Consider the following 22,570-nt stretch of genomic DNA (forward strand, 5'->3'; position numbering starts at 1 on the left):
GAAATATCAGCTACTTTGGTACAAACTACAGGATCAAAAAGCTCATAAATTCTGTTTGTAATAGTAGAAGGCAGTTTTTCTTTTTTCTTGGTTTTTGTTTGCCTGTTTGTTTAGGCAGGGTCTCAAATACCTCAGGCTGTCTTCAAAGTTGCTCTTCAAACTGGCTGCATAGCCGTGGATGTTCTTGAACTCTTAAAACAAAAAATTTTAAATTTCTTTATTTTAATTTATTTTATGTGTATGAGTGTTTTGTCTGCATGTGTGTGGGTGCACCCTGTGGATACTTAGTGCTAGTGGACGTCAGAAGAGTGTGCTGAATCTCCTGGAACTGGAATTACAGAAGGTTGTGAACCACCATATGGTGCTAGAAACAGAACCCAGATCTTCAGCTTCTGGCCTTGAACTTTTGAGTTTCCTGTTTCCACCTCCCAGATGGTAGGATTCTAGTCAGGTGTCACTATGCCTAGAAAGAAAACTAGAGCCATAGCTCTGTGGTAGGAATTTGACTATTTGTATACAGAGCTGGGGAGATTTGAGTGTCTGTTTAGGGCAAGGTAGTCTGTTTTGATATTTCTACAGTTGTGAGTGAATTTGCAGTGTTTCTCTTTTAAAATTCAGTTTATAAGAAATTATTAGTAATGTCTTTTTATGGATACCAATGTAATGTCATTTGGACTAAATTGTTGGTTGTTCTCATCAATTTATTTTACCATAAAAATTGTACATGTCTTATCTTTTTGTTTTATGTTAGTTGTTTAGAACAAGCATCACTTTGAAACTGGTCAGTTTTCATAGATTTCTAAAAACCTATTTTACATTAGTGTTTTGCCTGCTTGCCTTTCGTGCACTGTGGGTGTCCCTGATGCCCATCGAGGCCAGAAGAGGCCATTAGATCCCCTGAAACTGTAGTTCTAGACAATTGTAAGCTGCCATGTGGGTGCTAGGAATGAAACCCGGCTCTTCTGGAAGAACATTCAGTACTCTTAGCCATGGAGCCATCTCTTTAGCTCCTTCACTTTAGATTTTTACCTCTTAAACAACTGGGGAATCAAAAGGAAACACTTTTAGGTGTGTGGTGCGAAAGATGGAATCCAGGGTCTTGAAGCATACCAGGCATGTAACCTACTGCATTACACCCTCAGCAGAGGAGTATTCTATTGCAAATGAATAAATGCTTCCAGAATGGAAACCACTGGAGAAAAGACAAATGATATAGAATCAGTATAACATTTGGGGGTGGGGTGGGGATGTGGCTATACCTCTTCTTGTTAAGTATAGAAATATATCATTTTGAATGGCATTTACTTTTAAAATGTTCAAATAACATTTACTTTTCACAGGGATTTAAAATGATTTTATACGACTCTGGAAAGAGCCGTTTATTTTAATGTATAGGCTATATGATAGCTCAGTGATCTAATAGCTTGAGTGCAATAATTAAAGCATTAGAGCCAGGTATGATGGTACACACTCATAATCTCAGCACTCAGGATATTGCCTGAGTCTTTTGGATCTTGTTTGAGATGGTCTGGCTATGAGGCCTAGGCTGGCCTTGATCAGACTCTGTACCCTAGAACTGATGTTGTCCTCAAGAATTCTACATGCTTGACTGCTTGAGGCTTTTTGAATAACCTCCTAAGTTTCCCAGAAGCTCTTTAAGCCAGCAACCATATCTGCTTACTGTGTCTGACACCCAGTAGGTGTGTATGATTTTGAAGTCAGGTTCTAGTTGGCCTCTTCTAATTGTTAGCATGTGTAATGCTATTTACCAGGATGTATTTGTTTTGTAATCATAAGTCGAGCTTCAGAAGAGAGAGACAAACAGCAATGCATTTAAGATAATGGCAGCCATCGGGTATAGTGGCCAATACCTATAATCCCAGTTACTTGGCTCACTATGGGAGGAGGACCCGGAGCCAAAGGCCATTGCCTTTTTTTTTTTTTTTTTTTTTTTGGTTTTCTTTTAAAATAATGGCATCTTACCCCTTTAAAGCATTTAGTAGGTTCCTATTCAATCAAATACTGGTCCAGTTGCTTGGTTTCTTCTGACTATTAAGTCCCTGGTAGGTTCTGTGAAATAGAAGTCGAAAGAGAGTCTACACTAGAGAATGTGCCATATTCGAGTGAATTGTGCTAGAGAATACTCATACCAGAGAGAGATATTTAGCCACATGGAACAGGAACGCAATGACAGCCCTCCTGAGATCTGCCAAGCTGAGAACGGCAACTCAGCTTCTGTCTGAGCCAATTTTTAGTATTCTGCCTGTTTGGGTCTTAATTAGCTATATTTAAAAATCTCTGATAAGCCAATATATTGGAATTCTTATTTTGAGAGTTCCAAGCAGCTGAATTCTTGGGAGTAAGGATTTGTGTTACCAAGTGGCTTAGTGTTTTGTATTATAGTTACTGCAAATGTTTGTACTATGATTTCTATGATTCTAAATGTTGCTACCTAGATAAAACAGCATCGTTCACTGTTCTCTTTCCTATTCCAGGTGTGTCATTATAACAGGCAGTGCATGCAGTAGCCAAACATTTCTTTTGTGCTGGGCACAGCTATAGCAGTAGAAATAGGAGCAAGACACACTTCATTCTGAGGGATTTTAACCTGTTAGGGAGAGCATGATAGGCATAAATACATAGATTAAAAAATAAAGTAAAAGCACAAATCCTCTCTGCTTTTAAAAAGGCAGTCCTACAGAAAAAGAAAATCATCATAGGAATCAGTGAATGTAAATCCAGAAAAACAGAAAGTTCACGTTTTGTGGCCAGAGTCAGTGAGGTTAGAGAAAGTGGTTGTAGCAGGTTATAGTAAATTGTTGGTTTATATAAAAGTCCTAGTGGAGGTGGGGAACTTCAAGTAAGAGTAGAAAGAATCTAATATGGGTTATAGTTTAGATAGATCATTGTTTCTCGTGTGGCGCTTTGAATCTATTGAGGGCTAGGCAACCAATTAAGATGCTGTTAGAAACTATCTGGGAAAAAAATGAGGGTGCTAGAACAGACCATACAGTAGGGGATAAAGAAGAGTAAAGAGAAGTAAGATAATTTAATAGGTACAATTACCAGAGCTTAGCGACAGAAAGGATTGAGGGTAGAACTTAAGATGATCTTGAGGTTTCTTTTGTTTGTTTTTTATTCTTTTTTGTTTGTCTTTTTTTTTTGTTTTTTTTTTTTTTGTTTGTTTGTTTCTTGAGACAGGGTTTTACTAAGTAGCAGCCTTGTTTGTCCTGGAACTCATTTCTGTAGATCACGCTGGCCACATATTCACAGCAACTTTCACATATGTATGTATGTATGTATGTATGTATGTATGTGTCATATATAAATTGGTATCAATTTGTTCAGCCTTGTCTTTTAATTTTTTAATTGAAGGCTTTGTAACTTTTATATTTGGAAAATTAAGATAAGGTCTTGAAATTTGAACTTTTCCACAATACATGCTTACGTTTTGATATCCCTAGAATTTCAGAAATGTGTTTACTTTGAAGAGCAGTAAGCTTTTCTGCCTGCGAGTGGTTGGGGTTATGGGCCTGCTTATATTGTATGTGCCTTTGCATTTCAGGTAATTCAGAGGTCTGTGGGGCCAGCCAGCCTGAGCCTGCTCACCTTCAGAGTCTATGCAGCACCCAAAAAGGACTCGCCTCACAAAAGTTACATGAAGATCGATGAGGTAAAGTGCTGATGCTAAATGGCACATTATAAACATCTGACTTAGGGAGAGTTTTTAGAAATTATATATCAAGATGATAAAAGAATTGTAGTTTTATTTTATTTTTTTTTTACTCTTTGAGATACGGGATAGTAATGTATTCCCTTAGCATACTTATAAATTCTTCAAAAGGAGACCTATACATTTTTGATAGTTTGTTTTCTCTGTGGGAAAGTTTGCTAGACTCTGATTTTTCCATAAATGCTAGTAGAATATAGCTAATGACATTACAGAATAGCTCATAGATTTTGTTTTTAGTGGAGAGCTTATTGTATCCCAGGGAATTGTAAGCACAGGTCACTTTTTCTATAAGTACTTATTTTCTGTTAATTTTTTTTTCATGCAGTATATTCTGATCAGGATTTTCCTTTCCCCAACTCCTCCCAGATCTTTTTTACCTCCCCAATTCCACATGTCTGTCTTCTCTTCCTCTCTAAAATAAATAGGCAAAGAAAAAACCCAAGCCATAAAGAAGAACCATGAGAAACACATACACACTCTCTCTATAAAAACAAAATCTGAAAACATAATATACAAACAGAAGTCTAGGAAGACAGAAAAAAGCAAAACGAGACAGAAAGTCTACAAAAGTACTGTTGAGTACGTTGACATCTACTGCTGGGCCTGAGGCCTGCTCCTAATTGTGTTTAATACACCTAGTGAGACTTTATTGGTGAGTTCTAGTTTTTCTTTTGCAAGGGGTTTGTCATTTGGAGATAGCACCTTGGTTAGGGATGGAAGGCTGTGTCTACTTCCTTCTCTGAGCACTGAGGCCTTGTCTAGCTTAAACCCTTGCAGGCCCTGTGTATGCTAAGTTTTATGTGCTTTAGTCCTGTTGTGTCCGGAGTACACTATTTCCTCGGAGTCCTCCATTCCCTCTGGTTCTTACAGCTCTCCTGCTCTGTATAGCTCCCTTAGCCCTGAGGGGAGGGGTTTCGTGAAGATATCCCGTTTAGGGTTGAGCATACCAAAAACTCTCACTCTCTGCACCTTGTCCAGTGGTGGGTCTCTATGCAACTCACTTTTTAGAGTGGCCTGCCTGATTCTGGACTGCTTATCCAAAATACGTTTTTTTTTTCTTTCAAAGAATTTAAAGGCTTAGATTCTTTCTGGTTCTTGGCAAGACCTGAGATGCTTAACTAAATATTTAGTGCATACTTGATCAATGAAATCCCTAATAGGGGGCTGGAGAGAAGATGGCTCAGTGATTAAGAACACTGATTGCTCTTCCAGAGATCCTGAGTTCAAATCCCAGCAACCACATGGTGGCTCACAACCATCTGTAAGGGGATCTGATGCCCTCTTCTGGTGTGTCTGAAGACAGCTACAATGCACTTATCAATAAATAAATCTTTAAAAAAGAAATCACTAAGATATCTTCTGCATTGCTTATATTCTTTATTGTCTGTATTTCCCAGTAATTATTTGGAATTTTTATTTTATTTGATGTCTGTTACTGTGGAATAAAGAGATGTACTGATGCCCCTAGTGGTCAGGCAAAATTACTTGAATGGTTTTTTTTTTTTTTTAAGATTTATGTATTTATTTTATATATATGAGTACACTGTTGCTGTCTTTAGACATACAAGAAGAGGGCATCAGATCCCATTACAGATGGTTGTGAGTTACCATGTGGTTGCTGGGAATTGAACTCAGGACCTCTGGGAGAACAGTCAGTGCTCTTAACCACTAAGCCATCTCTCCAGCCCTTGGATAGTATTTATATAAAACTAGGTAGCCTCTTTTTCCTCTCAGGCCTTACAACAGTGGTACTGTTAAGTGGGAAGAGGTTGCTAATAGTAGCTGCTGAGAAGGCTCTTTTCTAGGTGGGCAATGAATTTGCTCGCCCATTTTGATCAGTAGCAATCTGATATTTGCCATGTAACCAGTTATTCTTCATTTCTCTCAGCTTTCCTTTTTCTTAAAAACCACAATAACTACAACAAAAAGCAAAATAAAACCCATGGGCTGGTAAAATGGCTCAGTGGATAAAGGCACTTGCTACCAAGTCTGATGACTTAGTTTGATCCCTGGAACCCATATGGTAGGAGAAAACTGACTCTTGTAAGTTGTCCTCAGACTGCCCGGACACACACTGCAAATAAAACCCGCTACCAAACTCCTCCTTTATCTCATTAGAATTTTTTCCACTTCAAGTTTGAGGTAAGATATTACTTCTGTAAAGTGATAGAGGGCTTGCCTTACATGCTCGGGCCCTGGATCTAATATCCAAGACAAAACAGTGGAGTAGGGAGAAGACAAAGCACCTTGCAGTCTTGCCCTCTTGTCCCCGTCTTTATTGAGGAAGTAAGGTACAAAGATTATCTGAAGTAAAGTTAGAGGTTGCATGCACCCCTTAGGATGACTGTGCTTTATAAATTGTGATAGAGGTATTCACCTACACAATTGATCATATGTTACATGATCTCATGGTATATGCTTTTCTTTTTGTTTTAATATGTGTAGCTTTCACTCTACTCAGTTCCTGAGGGTAAATCTAAATATGTGGAGGAGCCAAGGACTCAACTTGAAGAAAACATCTCACAACTCCGACATCATTGTGAGCCATATACAAGTTTGTGTCAGGTACATCTACTTAAGAGTTAATAATGAAAAGTCTATGTTGGCTGTATGTTTTAATTTTTTATTGTTTGTTTCTTTTTTTCCTCCTTCCCTCCCTTTCTCTCTCCCTTTCTCCTTCTCTCCCCCTTTTCTTCCTTCCCTCCCCCTTCCTTCTTAGGAGGTCACTCTGTAGAGTTGACATGGAATTCACTACATAGCCCAGACTGTCCTCAGACTGATTGACAATCTTCCTGCCTCATTGACTAGCATAGGTTCTGGAATTACAGATGTAAGCCATCATGCCCAGCCCTGACTTCATGTTTTTAGAAAAATGTGTAATAAGGATCCAAAGATAAGAGTGTTTAACTTAAGTGTTCCTTAATGCTACCCAGAGAGCAAGTACAATCAATTCTGGCATCCTGGTGGCAGCAAGGGGAAGTTGACTCTCATCAGAAGAGTTGTGGCACATTGGCCAGAGAGTGGAGGGCTAATAATTACCATGTTGGTTGGTATTATAAAGCTGTTGTGTATATCAGGGAAAACATGGGACACCAATGGAAGGAAATGAGTTAAAACATACACATGTGTATCAAAATTGTGATGTTATTGCTTGGGTGATAACTCAGTTGTTCCGTGAGCATGTGAGTTCAGTCCTTAGCACCCATAAAAGGTAGGCATTGTACATATACTTGCAGCATTGGGGTAACAGGGATTGGTAGATTTTTGGAGCTCACTGGCCTAGCTTAGCCTAATCAGCAAGACCCAGGTCCTAGTGAAAGATTCCATTGTAATAAACAAGATGACTCCTGAGAAATGACACCCAAGAATGAACATCTGCACCCAAACTTGCACTCCCACACAGGCAACACAAACCTGTACATACACATACATACCTGTACATGCTTATCATGCACACACATACAGAAACATGAGATTTTTCTCTCCCTCTAGAAACTCTACAAATCACTACATTCTGAGCATCCCTCATCTCTGAGATTATTTTGGATTTGAACTTTATACTAGGGACATCCAAGCTACAAATCCAAAAAGTTCAAAAAGCAAAAAACCCCTCTGAAACCTAACAAACACCTGTTCCTATACGTTTCAGATACTAATATATGTGAGGCTACCAAGGTGTAGTAGGGCACGTGTTTAATCCTAGCACTCTGCAGGCAGAGACAGGCAGATTTTTTGCGAGTTCTGAAACTGATCTAGTCTACATAGTTCTAGGACAGCTAGGCTATATAGGCGTTTGTTTTTATGCAACTGAAAGTATTCTGATTTTAAACATCTGAAACCAAAATTTGCAGTCTATAGAATGCTTTTGTAGCCTTTGGTACATATTCGTGGTACTTGCTTATGATTTTGAAAAGGAAGAAAAAATAAAGGAAATAATATGTAGCTGTAGATAAGATGATCTAGGTTTATTTTAATTGAGACTGCAAATTCAATTTCACCTAAGATTTTTTTTGGAAAAATTTAAATGTCATCAATTATGGCATCATTGGACTTTTTTCTGTTTACCAATTGAGGGTGGAAAAAGCGTACAAGCTCTATCAATGACATAAACAGTTTATACGCACACACTTTACACTGAGCTGCACCCCAGCTTGTTTGTTCTGTAAGAAAAGTGTTTATGTCAGCTGGTTGTGGTGGCACCTGCCTGTGACCCTAGCACTAACGATATTGAAGCCTGAGGGTTGCTGCATTGTTGAAGCCTGCCTGGACTAGAAAAGGAGACACTGGTTCAGAGAGAAAAAGGGATCTGAACTCTGGGCTTCATGATGCTGCCACAAGAATTCTTTTTTTTTTTAATTTTTCTTTTCTCATATATTACATTCGGACCACAGTCTCCCCCCCTCCCCAAGCCTGTTCATGCCTCCTCTGCTTCTCTTCAGAAAAGGTCAGGCCTCTCAGGGATATTAAGCAAGCATGGCATAACAAGTTACAATAAGATTAGGCACCTCCCCTCATATCAGGCTGGATAAGAAGGAAAGGGCCCCAAAGGCAGGAAAAGTCAGAGATAGTCCCCGCTCCAATTGTTAGGAGTCCCACAAGAACCTAAGCTACGCAGCTGTAACATACATGCAGAGGGCCTAGGTCAGTCCTGTGCAGGCTTCCTGCTGGTCAGTTCAGTGTCTGTGAGCCCCTGTGAGCCCAGATTAGTCGATTCTGTGGGTTTTCTTGTGGTGTTCTTGACCCCTCTGGCTCCTTCAATTCTTCCTCCTCCTCTTTTTCCAACCTTTGCCTAAAGTTTGGCTGGGTCTCTCCATCTATTCGTATCAGTCCCAGAGGAAGCCTCTCAGAAGACAGTTATTCTTGGCTCCAAATTATGTGTATACCAGAATATCATTAGGAATCATTTCATTAACCTTTTTTAAAATGTCAGTCATGTTTGGTTCTATCCTAGGTCTCTGGGCTATCAAGCCGTCTGGTTCCTGGTCCTTCAGGCAGTATCAGGAATGGGCTCCTTCTTGTGGCATGGGTTTGAAGCTAGACAAGTAATTGGTTGGCCACTCCCACAATTTCTACCCCATCTTTACTTCAGCACATCTGTTGGTAGGACAAATTGTAGGTTGAAAGTTTTGTGACTGGGTAGGTGTCTCATTCCATCCATTGGAAGTCTTGCCTGGTTATATAGGTCAGGATCCATATCCCCCACGGTTAGGAGTTGTAGCTAGGGTCATCTTCATGGTTTCCTGGGAGTTCATTGCACTAGGTTTAAACCTCATCCCAAAAATGTTCCCCCCCCATTCCACTTATCTCTCCCATTCCTGTCTTCCGATCTCCCTGCTATTCCTGTCCCTAGCCACCTCCAGCCCACATGCAGAAACTATTCTATTTTCCCTTCATAGGGTGATTCATGTGTATCCCCTTGAGCCCTCCTTATTACTTAACCCCATGGGTTTGTGGATGATAGCATGATTATCCTGTACTTATAGCAACTATTCACTTATAAGTGAGTATATATCATGTTTGTCTTTCCGGGTCTGCATTATCTCACTAGGGATGATTTTCTTTTCTAATTCCATCTATTTACCTGCAAATTTCATGATATTTTTTTCAACGGCTGAGTAATAACTCCATTGTTTATGAGTATTCAATGGCTGAAGGACATTCAGGTTGCCAGTTTCTGGCTATTAGGGATAAAGCTGCTATGAACATAGTTGAGTAAATGGCCTTTGTGGTAGGATGGAGTGTTTTTTGAGGATATGCTAGAGGTGGTATAAGGTAGATCAGTTCCCAATTTCTAAGAAGCCACCTTGTTGATTTTCAAAGTGGTTATACAAGTTTTCATTCTCACCAGCAATGGAAGTGTTCCCTGTGCTCCACATGCTCACCAGCATGTGCTGTTGCTTGACTTTTTATTGCAGCCATTCCAGTTGGTGTGAGGTAGAATCTCAGGGTCGTTTTGACTTGGATTTCCCTGATGACTAAGGTTGTAGAACATTTCTTTAAGTCCTTGGCTATTTGAGATTCCTCTGTTGACATTTCTCTGTTTAGGTCTATAACCCATATGTTATTTGGATATTTTGGGGTTTGTTGATGTCTAGTTTCTTGAGTTCTTCATATATTTTGGATATTAGCCCTCTGTCAGATGTGGAGTTGGTAAAATCTTTTCCCACTCTGTAACAAGCTGCTGATTTGTCCTATTGACTGTCCTTTGCCTTACTGAAGTCTTTGAGTTTCATGAAGTCTCATTTATTGATTATTGATCCTAGTGCCTGCACTATTGGTTCAGGAATTATTTCTTGTGTCAATGCATTCAAAGCTATTATATTTTCTTCTATGAGATTTAGTGTATCCAGTTTTATGTTGAGGTCTTTGATCCACTTGGATTTGAGTTTTGTGCAGGTAAATATAGATCTATTTACAAACTGGCATCCAGTTAGACCATTACCATTTGTTGAAGATGCTTTCTTTTTTCCCTTTGTATAATTTGGCTTCTTTATAAAAAATGAGGTGTCCATGGGTATGTGGATTTACATGTTGGTCTTCAGTTTGATTGAGTCTCTCTGTTTTTATGCTAATGCCATGCAGTTTTTATTACTATATGTTGGTAGTAGAGCTTGAAATCATGGATGTTGATACTCCAGAATTTATTTTATTGTAAGGGGCTACTTTAGCTATTCTGGGGTTTTGGTTTTTCCATACAAAGTTGAGTATTGTTCTTTCAAAATCTGTAAAGAATTGTGTTGGAATTTTGATAGAGATTTCATTGAATCTGTAGATTGCTATTGGTAAGATGGCCATTTTCACTATGGTAACCCTACCATCCATGGGATATTTTTCCATCTTCTGATACCTTTTTCAATTCCTTTCTTCAAAGATTTTAAATTCTTGTCATATAAGATTTTCACTTGCTTGGTTAGAGTTACCCCAAAATATTTATATTATTTGTGGCTATTATGAAGGATGTTATTTCCCTGAGTTCTTCCTCAGCCCATTTGTCGTTTGTATATAGGAAGGCTACTGATTTTTTTTTTGAGTTAAGTTTTGTATCTATCCACTTTTCTGAGGGTGTTCATCATTGATATTGAGAAATATTAATGGTCAAAAAGTGTTAGTTCCTTGGTTATTGATGGTTGTCGGAGGGAATAAGACAGAGACAGACAGACAGACTGGTGGGGGGTAGAGAGAGAGAGAGAAAGAGAGAGAGAGAGAGAGAGAGAGAGAGAGAGAGAGAGAGAGAGAGAGAGAGAGAGAGAGAGAGGAGAGAGGGGGGAGGGAGAGAGAGGGTACAGAGGGGAGAGGGAGAGAGAGGGTGCGGAGGGGGGGAGGGAGGGAGGGAGGGAGGGAGGGAGGGAGAGAGAGAGAGAGAGAGAGAGAGAGAGAGAGAGAGAGAGAGAGAGAGAGAGAGAGAAAGTTCCTGGTATGAAATTTCCTGTGTTTTCCTGGGTGCAGTTAACCTCCTTGGTAGACTTTTTCTTCTAGTATCTTTTTGTAGGGCAGGATTTGTGGATAGATATTGTTTAAATTTGACTTTGTCATGGAATATCTTGTTTTCTCCATCTATGGTGACAAAGTTTTGCTGCATATAGTAGTCTGGGCCAGCATCTCTTAGAGTCTGCAGCACATCTGTTCAGGCCCTTCTGGCTTTTAGAGTTTCCATTAAGAAGTTGGATGTAATTCTAATAAGTTTGCTTTTATGTATTATTTGGCCTTTCTCCCTTGAAGCTTTTAATATTCTTTTTTTGTCCTATACGTTTCATGTTGTAATTATTATGTGGCAGTGGGGTGGCGACTTTCTTTTCTTGTCCAGTTTATTTGGTGTTCCGTAAGCCTCTTGTACCTTTAGGTTAGGAAAATTTTCTTTCATTTTGTTGAAAATATTTTCTAGGTGTTTGAGCTGGGAATCTTTTTTTTCTATTCTTATTGTTCTTAGGTTAGGTCTTTTCATAGTATCCTAGATTTCTTGGATGTTTTGTGTGAATAACTTTTTAGATCCAACATTTTTCTTTGGCTGATATATTGATTTCTTCAATTGCATCTTCTATGTCTGAGATTCTCTCTTTCATCTCTTGTATTCTGTTGGTGATGCTAGCATCTGTAGTTTCTGCTCTCTTACCTAGATTTTTGTATCTCTAGGATTCCCTCAGTGTTGCAGTAATTAATTAAAAGGATGGCTTAACCTTTTATCAGCTCCCGCAGTCTCATTTGGCAGACACCACTCTAGTGTAAGAGTCGAGCACACACATTTGGTCTCCACACCACTTGGCGCTCTAGGCCGCTTCTAAGAACTCAGACAAGGTCTACCCCATCACCCCTGCTGTCCCTGTCCCCGGTGGATAAGACCACCTGGAGTGTTCTAGTTCTCCATTGCCCAACACAAACATGACTCCAAAGTCCAGTAGATTATCAAACAGGTTTATATATTAAATTCTCAATCCACAAACCCTCTACAAAATAAGTTTGCATCCAATGGACAAAGATACAAACTGCCCTTCTATATGAGATAAAAAGACCTATAGAATTTCTTAAGAATATTCATATCTACCTATCGCCATAAGTCCACCTGGATCTAGATCTTCCTTCTCCAGCTCCATCTTGATTCTCCAAGAATCTCCCTTCTGCCTCCACTTGCGCTCCTCAGCCTTTCCCAGCTTAGCTCTCTCCTGTCCAGTCATGTATCACCCTAACATAAACCTACACCTCAGTTTGTGTTTTCTTTCTTGCTTCTATTTTCTTGGCTTTTCTTTTTGTATTTTATGTATATAAGTACACTGTCACTCTCTTCAGACACACCAGAAGAGGGCATCAGATCCCATTTCAGATGGTTGTGAGCCACCATGTGGTTGCTAGGAATTGAACTCAGGACCTTTGGAAGAACAGTCAGTGCTCTTAACCACTGAGCCATCTCTCCAGCCCTCTTGCTTCCATTTTCATTTTTAGGTCTTGAACAGTTTTATTTACTTCCTTCATCTATTTGTTTCTGTTTTCCTGGATATCTTTAAGGGATTTCTTCATTTCCTCTTTAATAGCTCATAAGATTGTTTTAGGGTCATCTTCTTATGCTTCAGTTGTGTTAGAATATCCAGGACTTGCTATAGTAGGATAACTGAGCTCTGCTGCTGCCATACTACCCTGGCTCTTGTATTCTAACACTGGCCTCTAGTCATCTGGGTTTGGAATAATTATAGGTTTAAGTATTAGTTTCTTAGTTTATTTTTGTTGGATAGATATTTGAATTTTTTTCTCCTTGATTTCTGTTTTCCCTCTGGTCTTTCCGGCCTGAGTAGCCTGGGGTTTTCTCTCTGGTTTTCTGGCCTGAGTAGCCTGGGGTTCTTATGACCAGAGTTTTCAGGCCTAGTAGGGTGTCTTTGCTGGGTTTTGACCTTTGGGGGTTGGGGTGCCAGCGTTGCTTCTGGGGTTCTGGCAACTGGCATGACCTGTGGGATTCTGGATACTGGTGTGATCATTGGAGTTCCAGATACCAGCTTGGCTTCTGGGATTCCTGTACAGGCTTGGCCTCTGGCAGAGCAGGGGTCTTCTGGAGTTGTAGGTTAGTTCTATGGAGCCAAGAGTGTTGTTCTGGGTTTTGCAGGACATGAATGAAAGAAAAGAGAGACTGCAGGATCAATTTAGGCTTTCCAAGAAGCAAGGGGGTCAGCCTCTCAAGGATTGATACTGTCAGCTTACTTGAAGCTGTTTTTATTGTTACACAAAAGGTACTTTTAGCAAGTAATTTTCCACATACCAAGGCTGCTTCAAAGCCTCGGTGCCATCACTTCAGATTCATGCCAGATAAAGTGGCTCTGCTAAAATTCTGCAACATGAGGAGAGGGGACCACAAACATTTTTAGCATTTGAACCTTATCCCCAACCTTCTGTTTCTTTTTTCTTCTTATAAATGGAAAAAGGCAGGTGTAGGCAACATGGAAAAGAAAAGTTGATTTTACTGAAGACATTAAGTTCTTTGTGTCCACATTCAACATTTGTTACACAATCCCATTTAGAAGTATACGGATAATTTGTTGTGATTTGGACCAAAATTTATAAAGCAATCCTTTTCTAAGTTGTGGGTAGTTCTGATACTTTTTGATATTTCTATATTTCCTTCTGTCTTCAATGTAGAGTTCTTGAGGGTTCTTTTAGCTAAGCCATTTAAAATTTTATTTATTTTATATGTATGACTGTTTTCCCTGCATGTGCACCATGTGGGTGAGAGTGTCCGATCCTCTGGGACTATAGTTATAGACGGTGGTGAGCAACCATGCAGGTCCTCAGAATCAAACTCAGCTTGTCAGCAAGAACAGCCAGTGCTTTTAACTGCTGAGCTATTTTGTTGTTTGCACTTTTATCTTGTTTGGAGGTGGGAACTTATATATTCTTACATAGACTTGCTAGGCAGGCAGTTTGCCACTGAGGTACATCTCTAGCTTCTCAAAGTCATTGCATTAAGAGAATGTTGATAGCTTTATTTACTATAGGATTGGGGTATCTCTTTACAATTGAGTTATTGAGATTTTGATTTCAGTAAAGGTGCGCATTCCTGTTCCAAAAGAGCATTTTCCAAATATAGGCTCTAAAATCATGGCAAATCATATATAAAATAGACTTAATTTGGAAGACAGTGCTAATAAGCTTATGGGAACAAAAGAATCATCTCTGCTTATCAAGATGATCAATTTCTGTGTCTTTTAAAAAATTTATTTTGGTGTGTGTGTATGTGTGTGTGGGTATGTGCACCTGACTTCAGGTGCCCGTGAGCTACAGAGGCATTGCATCCTCTTGGAGCTTGACATAGGTTTTAGGAATTGAACTCCTGTCTTCTGCAAGAACAATGCACACTCTTAACTACTCAGCTATTTCTACAACTCGTTGATTTTCTTATTTCCTTCGGTCTTAAAAGGGAGAAGATTAGGTTTTCAAAATCTCATTCTACTTGGAATCTGCTTCCTGTGGCAGTAGTAAAGCATTCTGATGAATAGATTACTTTAGTGCAAGGGACCTTAAAAAGAGGGGAAAAAAGCAATAAAATTGAATGTGGATTCCTTTGTTTAAAAACTGTTTAGTACCTGGAAGTATAGCTTACTGGTAGTGTTTATGCTTAACTTGCCCTAGATCCAGCCCTAGAACCAAAAATTGTTAATAATGATCATTTATTCAGTAAGCCCTACTCATTCTATTTCTGTTTATCTTTGTAGGAAATATACTCCCATACTAAACCCAAGGTGGAATACTTTGTCCAATGGGGAGTAGGTAAGTTGAGTTTTAATTAGGCATAATTAGTTACTTCATCCTATTGAACTATTGTACTGGCTTTTCATAATAGGCTCTGGAGATCAGAATACTTAAGAGTATATGGACAATTTTAGAGCTATCTAGATGTTTCTGGAAGATGATCTATGTTTGAATTAGGATTCAGAGGCGTGCTATTTCATGAATCTCTTTAACATTATTAGGATTTTTGGACTAGCAAGTGCTTGTATCTTGGAATAAAAAAAGTCCAGGGCTGGGGATGTAGTTCCCAGTAGCAAAATGGAATGTTTCTTCTTAAGAATCTTTGTAGTAACTCTGTGTTCTGGAAGAAAAAGATGAATATCTCAAATAATTCCCAGTAGCAGAATGTTTCCATAAGCATCTGTGAGGTCCAGTGCTAAGAACTGACCAACCAACCAACCAACCAACCAAACAAACAAACAAAACCCCTAAAATTACAATGTACTATAACTTGCTTACTTCTCACCAGATTTTCGGAATCATACTAATTAGTTAGTTGCACATTAATGAATGCTGCACAGACTAGATATGGTGTTGTACACCTTTAATTGTAACACTCAGGAGGCAGGTGAAAATGATGGATCTCTGCTAGTTCAAGGGCCCCTTTTCTACACAGTGAGATCCAGGACAGCCAGAACTACATAGAGAGATCTCTATGTAGTCTTAACAACAACAACAACAACAACAACAACAACAACAACAACAACAACAACAACAGAACTTTCAAAAAGGTGCATAAAATCTAGATGCAGGAAGAAATTCAGCTGGCATTTCTGGAAAAGTACATAAATTGTAGCGTTCTTACATTTTTCAATTTTATTGTCCTTGGTTGTGTCTCACTTATGCGCTACTTATCCCATGCACTCACAAACTAAGCTTATAGCCTCTGCTTTGTCTAATTTCAGCCAGGAACTATTAACACAGTAGAGATATTGACACGTACTTCATTCTTTTTAGGACATCTCAGCACATTTAAAGTCTTGCTTCTCCAAGGGTTTGCTCTCATGGTAGAATCATTGTCTCCTAGTTAGGTTCTCCATTGCTGTGGGAGACACATGGCCAAGGCAACTCTCATAAAGGACAACATTAATTGGGGCTGGCTTATAGGTTCAGAGGTTCAGTCCATCATGGTGGGAAGCATGATGGTATGTATGCATACATGCCAGAGAAGGAGATCCATGTTCTATATCCAGATCCAGAGGCAGCAGGAAGTAAATGCAACTTCAAAGCTCACCCCTTAATGACACACCTCCTCCAACAAAGCCATGTCATTCTAACAAAGCCACACCTCCTAATGATGCCATTTCTTATGGGTTCATGGGGCCCATTTTATGCAAATCATCATAACATGTAAGTGAGGAGTTCCCCTCACTGCTTACCTGCCATTTACCTAATTAATGGCAACAGGTATTATTTGAGATATTTGTCTTTTCTCCTCCTGATCACAGAGTTATTACAAAGACTCTTAAGAAGAAGCATTTCATTCTATCAAGACTGTGAGTCTGTTTTCCAGCAGTCACAGCTAAGGCAGGTTACCAGAATTGAGGTTTGGCTTCAGGTGTGATCTTAAAACATGTCTTCTTTCCCATTTCTGTATGGTTTGCTCCCTTTAGCTCAGCTCACCAAACTCATCTGGGTATCTTCCTATTAAGTGCTCTGTGCGCATGTCTAAAACTTGCCACAAATGACCCAGATAAAACGATAGAAAGTAAAAGCCAATTAAAGTCAAACTAAATGAAAGGACATGATGGAAATTAATACTAATATCACACAAACCCTATAGTAATGTTTAAAATGATTACCACATTTCCCAGAGAATCCAGGAAAAGGAAAATTGGCATGTATCTGGCATTACAGGGGGATAAAACTACTGACTCTTGCTTGTTAGCATTCAGTTCAGAGTGCATTTGTTAAGTCACCATCATGTCAGGCATTGATGATCAAGGTTGATTAAGACAGTGGTCAAAACCAGGCATCACGATGAGTTCCACTCAGGATACTAAGGCAGGAAGATAATAGAATTGAGGCTAGTCTGAGCCACATAGCAATACCCTGTCTTAAAAACAGTAACCCTCACATCCACAAGAAATGATAGCAGTCCTGATCACTGAGATATACATGATAAATCATTTAATATTATTCCAAATACAGAGAGAATTGCAAGGTTGAGAGTATATGGATAGGTTAGGAAGAGTCTGAGGAGATAGGAGTAGGAAAGGATTTCTGAAGGCACATCTTCAAGGAGTAGTGTTAGCCATGTTAGCAGTGTTAGTATCCAAGGTATACAAAGAACTCAAAAAGCTAGACACCAGAGAATCAAACAACCCTATTAAAAAATGGGGTACAGAGCTAAACAAAAAGTTCTCAATTGAGGAATATTGAATGGCTGAGAAACATCCAAGGAAGTGCTCGACATCCTTAGCCATCAGGATGTCTTAGCAAATCAAAACAACCCTGAGATTTCACCTCACACCAGTCAGATTGACCAAGATCCAAAACTCAGATGACAGCAGATGCCGGTGAGGTTGTGGAGAAAGAGGACCACTTCTCCACTGTTGGTGGGGTTGTAAACTGATACACCCACTCTGGAAATCAGGCTGGTGATTCCTCAGAAAATTGGACATAGTACTAGTTGAGGACCCAGCTATACCATTCCTGGGCATATACACCAAAGATGCTCCAACATATAACAAGGACACATACACCACAATGTTCATAGCAGCTCTATTTATAATAGCCAGAAGCTGGAAAGAACCCAGATGTCCTTCAGTAGATGAATGGATACAAAAATTGTGGTACATTTACACAATGGAGTACTACTCAGCTATCAGAAACAATGACTTAACGAAATTCTTAAGAAAATGGATGCATCTAGAAAATATCATCCTGAGTGAGATAACCCAGTCACAAAAGAACAGACATAACATGCAGTCACTGATAGTGGGATGCTAACCCCAGAAAGCTCTGAACACCCCAGAAACAACTCACAGACTGTGTGAAGTTCAAGAAAACAAAACAAAAAAAAAAAACCAAAAAACAAAAAAAACAACAAAAACAAAACCATTATGCTCAATCCTTACACACCAAGAAAACTGACTAATTTCAGGTTGCATCCTGCTTTACATGTACTTTATGCTCATTGTAACTAGTAAGACCTTAATGCACACTATCAAACCTTTGAAAAAAAAAGCCAAGCACTGACAAAAATGTATTCGTATACTTTTATGCAGAAATGCTTAAAATTTGTTCATTTATCTTTGTTTTTAAAAATAAAGTTGTTCAAAAAATGTAGTTAAAATGTAGGGGTGGGATTCTGAATAACAAACCACATAGCCAGCACAATGTGATCAGGGCTTAGAGACAAAACTCAGGCTTTTTCAGGAATAATTGTAAGCATAGGGAGGGCTAAATATAAGTTGAAAGCCACCTAGGACTACCCTCCCACAGGTGGCTCCACTCACAGTGGCATGGGCCCTCCCATATCAGCCATTAATCAAAATGACCATGCTGGAATTAAAAGCTAGCACTATCAGGCCCAGCTTTATGGGTTTTGGGACTTTTTAAGAGGAAAAAAAAGAAAGAAAATGCTTTTAAGACCTGCCTATACAACCAACAGACTAGGAAAGATCTTTACCAATCCTCCGTCTGATAGAGGACTAATATCCAATATATACAAAGAACTCAAGAAGTTAGACTCCAGAGAATCAAATAACCCTATTAAAAATGGAGGAAAGAGCTAAACAAACAATTCTCAACTGAGGAATATTGAATGTCTGAGAAGCACCTAAAGAAATGCTCAACATCCTTAGTCATCAGGGAAATGCAAATCAAAACAACCATGAGATTCCACCTCACACCAGTCAGAATGGCTAAGATCAAAAACTCAGGTAACAGCAGATGCTGGCGTAGATCTGGAAAAAGAGGAACACTCCATCATTGTTGGTTGGATTGCAAGCTGGTATAACCATTCTGGAAATCAGCCTGGCGGTTCCTCAGAAAATTGGACACAGTACTGTCTCAGGACTTAGCTATACCACTCCTGGGCATATAACCAAAAGACGTTCCAATACAGCAAGGACACATGCTTGTTCACAGCAGCCTTATGTTTAATAGCCAGGAGGTAGAAAGAACCAAGATGTCCTTCAACAGAGGAATGGATACAGAAAATGTGGCACATTTATACAATGGAGTGCTACTCAGCTATTAAAAATAATGAGTTCATGAAATTCTTAGGCAAATTGATAGATCTAGAAACTATCATTCTGAGTAAAGTAACCCAATCATAAAAATGCAACTATGGTATTTACTCACTTATAAGTGGATATTAGCCCAAAAGATCAGAATACCCGAGATACAATCCACAGACCATATAAAGCTCAAGAAAAGGATGATGAAAATGTGGATGCTTAAGTCCTTAAGGGGGGACAAAAATATTCTCAGGAGGAAATTTGGAGACAAAGCTTGGAGCAAAAACTGAAGCAAAGGCCACCCAGAGACTGCCCCACCTGGGGGATGCAACCCATATACAGCCACAAAACCCAGACAATATTGCTGATGCCAAGAAGTGTATGTTGATAGGAGCCTGATATAGCTGTCTCCTGAGAGGCTCTGCCAGAGCATGACAAATACAGAGGTGGATGCTCACAGCCAACATAGAACTGAGAATGGGGTCCTTAATGAAGGAGTTAGAGAAAGAATTGAAGGGGTTGAATGGGTTTGCAACCCCATAAGAACAATAATTCCAACCAACCAGAGCACCCAGGGACTAAAACTACTATCCAAAGAGTACACATGGAGGGACCCATGGCTCCAGCTGCACCTTTAGCAGAGGATGGCCTTGTTGGCCATCAGTGGAAGGAGAAGCCCTTGGTCCTGCCAAGGCTTAATGCTGCAGTGTAGGAGAGTGTCAGGGTGGGAAGGTGGGGGTGGGTGGTTAGGTGAACACCCTCATAGAAGCAGGGAGATGGGTGATGGGATACGGGATATCGAGGGGAAACTGGGAAAGGGGATAACATTTGAAATGTAAATAAAATATATCCAATAAGATCAGAAAAATAAAAGAAGACCTGGCTACAAGGGAATCTGATGGAGGCATTTACTCAATAGAGGTTTCTCTTCCCAGATGACCCTTGCTTGTATCAAGTTGACAAAAAACTAGCCAGCACAAATTTATACTACAATTTTCCTTCATTCCCCAAATATATTGTTCTTGAGTTCAAATAATGAGTTTAGATGGCAAACTTGCTTTCCTGAGTTGAATGTGTTTGGTTCCTGAAAGAATTGGTTCCAGTTGGCCATGGTGGTGTATATCCCATCACTCAAGGTGAAGCAGGATTGTGAGTTCCAGGCCTGTCTGGGATACAAAGCAAGTTTGAATTCAGCCTGGGCCACACAGCAAGGTTGTCTTTTTAAGAGTGTGAGCTAGGTTTGATGATGCATACCTGTAATCCTAGCACATGGGAAGTGAAATAAGATGATCATGAATTCAAGACCACTCCATACTAAATAAAACCAGACTTAAAAGAAAAATAAAATATGTATTAACAGGAAGCAAAGAATGTGTTGTTGGGGAACATTTGGCACTGTATGTTCTAGTTATGTATGAGACTTTTGCTTTTGGTTTTAATGAACAATTTATGGAGTTATTTCCCAATCTTATTCCATTGTAGACAATTATAACTATCTTCAGAATGCGCCTCCTGGATTTTTCCCAAGACTTGGTGTTATTGGTTTTGCTGGTTTTGTTGGACTCCTTTTTGCTAGAGGTAGGTGCAATTATTTAGGGTTCCCCCTGTCAGTTTATATAGAAGAGATGAGATAAATGTTTGCTTCTTAATCCATATTTAATAGTTTTTAGATAAGTTGGTTTTTGAATGTGGACTTCTTAACATATGATTCAAACGTATGATTCATGTTCATCTTTACCCAATTACATTTGACTTTAAACATCCATAGAAATTTATGATTTTGGTAAGAAAAATAAATTAGTTATACTTAATAATCACATCTACTTGTCCAAATATTGCTCTATGGTACAAAAAGAGTGAACTTCTGTTCAAAGTCTTTCACACCTGACAAACTGTAAATTTTTCACTGGTGGTGCACACCTTTAATCCCAGGACTCTGGAGATATAGGCTGAGGCAGGTGGATCTCTGAGTTTGAGGCCAGCCAGGTCTACAAAGTGAATTCAGGACAGCCAGGGGTTCTGTTACACAGAGAAACCTTGTCTCAAAATAACAACAATAAAACTCAAAAACCTGCCTGTTATCCTCAGGCTATTAATTTCAGTAAGTAGGACAGGGACTTACTAACATACTAACGTCTTCAGCTGTCACAGCTTCGGTTAGTGATGATATAAACACTTTTAAAATGCTTGCCATTTAAAGACCCTAGTAAGTATCTCTGAATGTTATTGTAGTGGAGATGGAGGGTGTAGCTCAGTGGCAGAATACTTTTTATGTCTGAGGCCCTGGGCTCAAGCCTAAGCACCAGAAAATATTCTTTTATTCTATTATATCACAAAACAATAATGGTAATAAAAACTTAACTGTGAAGAGATTATTTTTATGATCTATTTGTAGTTTTACTAGTTGTAAAATAAAGGTTTATGGGCATAAGATGCAAATATTCCAAAAATTTTGATTAGAAGCTTAGTTCCAGCATTCAAGAGGCTGTGGCGCAAGAAGATTGTCTTAATCTGGGCCACATAGTGAGTTCCAGAACAGCTTGGCCTACAGAGTGAGATTCTCTCAAACAAAACAAATAGAATTCAAAATAGAAGTATCCCAGCAATGAATCCTGTAATCTGACCACCATAAAAGAGACCAGAGTTTTATACCAGTTGACCTCATTTCTGAACTCTTCCTTCTTTGTTCATTAGGTGTCATTTTAGAGTCAGAAGGGGATACTGTCCTGGTGGCAGCTTTGGTTCACATGAGGAATAAAGTCCTGTATGCTTTCCCAGCTGGTTTTCACTTCCTTTCTCCAGACGGTTGGTTGGAGTCTACTCTCCTCCCAGTTCTGTCCTGAAATCTGCTCCAAGACTCTAACCCAACTTGTTATAGACTTTTCATACTCAATATTGAGTCCCATTTCCTGGACTTTTACATCACCTCCTTGCCATATTCAGCCATGTTGGTGAACTACATATTTAGATTGCTTTTTAAAAAGCACGAGAGAGACTTTCCCAGATGACCTTTTAGGTCTGTTCTTCATACTGACAGTTTAGATAACTTGGAGTTCTTTTTCGTCCAAACTAGCATCTGTCATACAAGTCTAGATACTTGTTGCTTCCTCTCCCCTGCTTTTAAAAATTTTTATTTAATCTTTTTTTTTACACTCCAGTTTTTATTCCCCTCCCGATCCACCCTCTGACTGTTCCCCATCCCATACCTCTTCCCATCCCTCTGTCTCCACGAGGATGTTCCCCCTCCCACCACACCTCTAAACTCCCCGGGGCCTCCAGTCTCTGGAGGATTAGGTGCATCTTCTCTGACTGAACCCAGACTTGGCAGTCCTCTGCTGTATATGTGTTGGGGGCCTCATATCAGCTGGGGTATGCTGCCTGGTTG

General features: G+C 39.4%; 1 protein-coding gene across 1 annotated transcript in view; it reads left to right on the forward strand.

The window, feature by feature from the left end:
* APOO (apolipoprotein O) overlaps positions 1-22,570 on the forward strand; it is a 64,596-nt gene that overhangs the window by 13,587 nt on the left and 28,439 nt on the right. The window contains exons 2-5 of the mRNA XM_080910934.1: positions 3,566-3,673; positions 6,179-6,298; positions 14,923-14,977; positions 20,668-20,763. Of these exons, the coding sequence (XP_080767060.1) occupies positions 3,566-3,673; positions 6,179-6,298; positions 14,923-14,977; positions 20,668-20,763 (379 nt within the window). The remainder of the gene's footprint in view (positions 1-3,565; positions 3,674-6,178; positions 6,299-14,922; positions 14,978-20,667; positions 20,764-22,570) is intronic.

The sequence above is a fragment of the Micromys minutus genome (assembly GCF_963924665.1).
Source record: "Micromys minutus genome assembly, chromosome: X".
Lineage (NCBI taxonomy): Eukaryota > Metazoa > Chordata > Mammalia > Rodentia > Muridae > Micromys > Micromys minutus.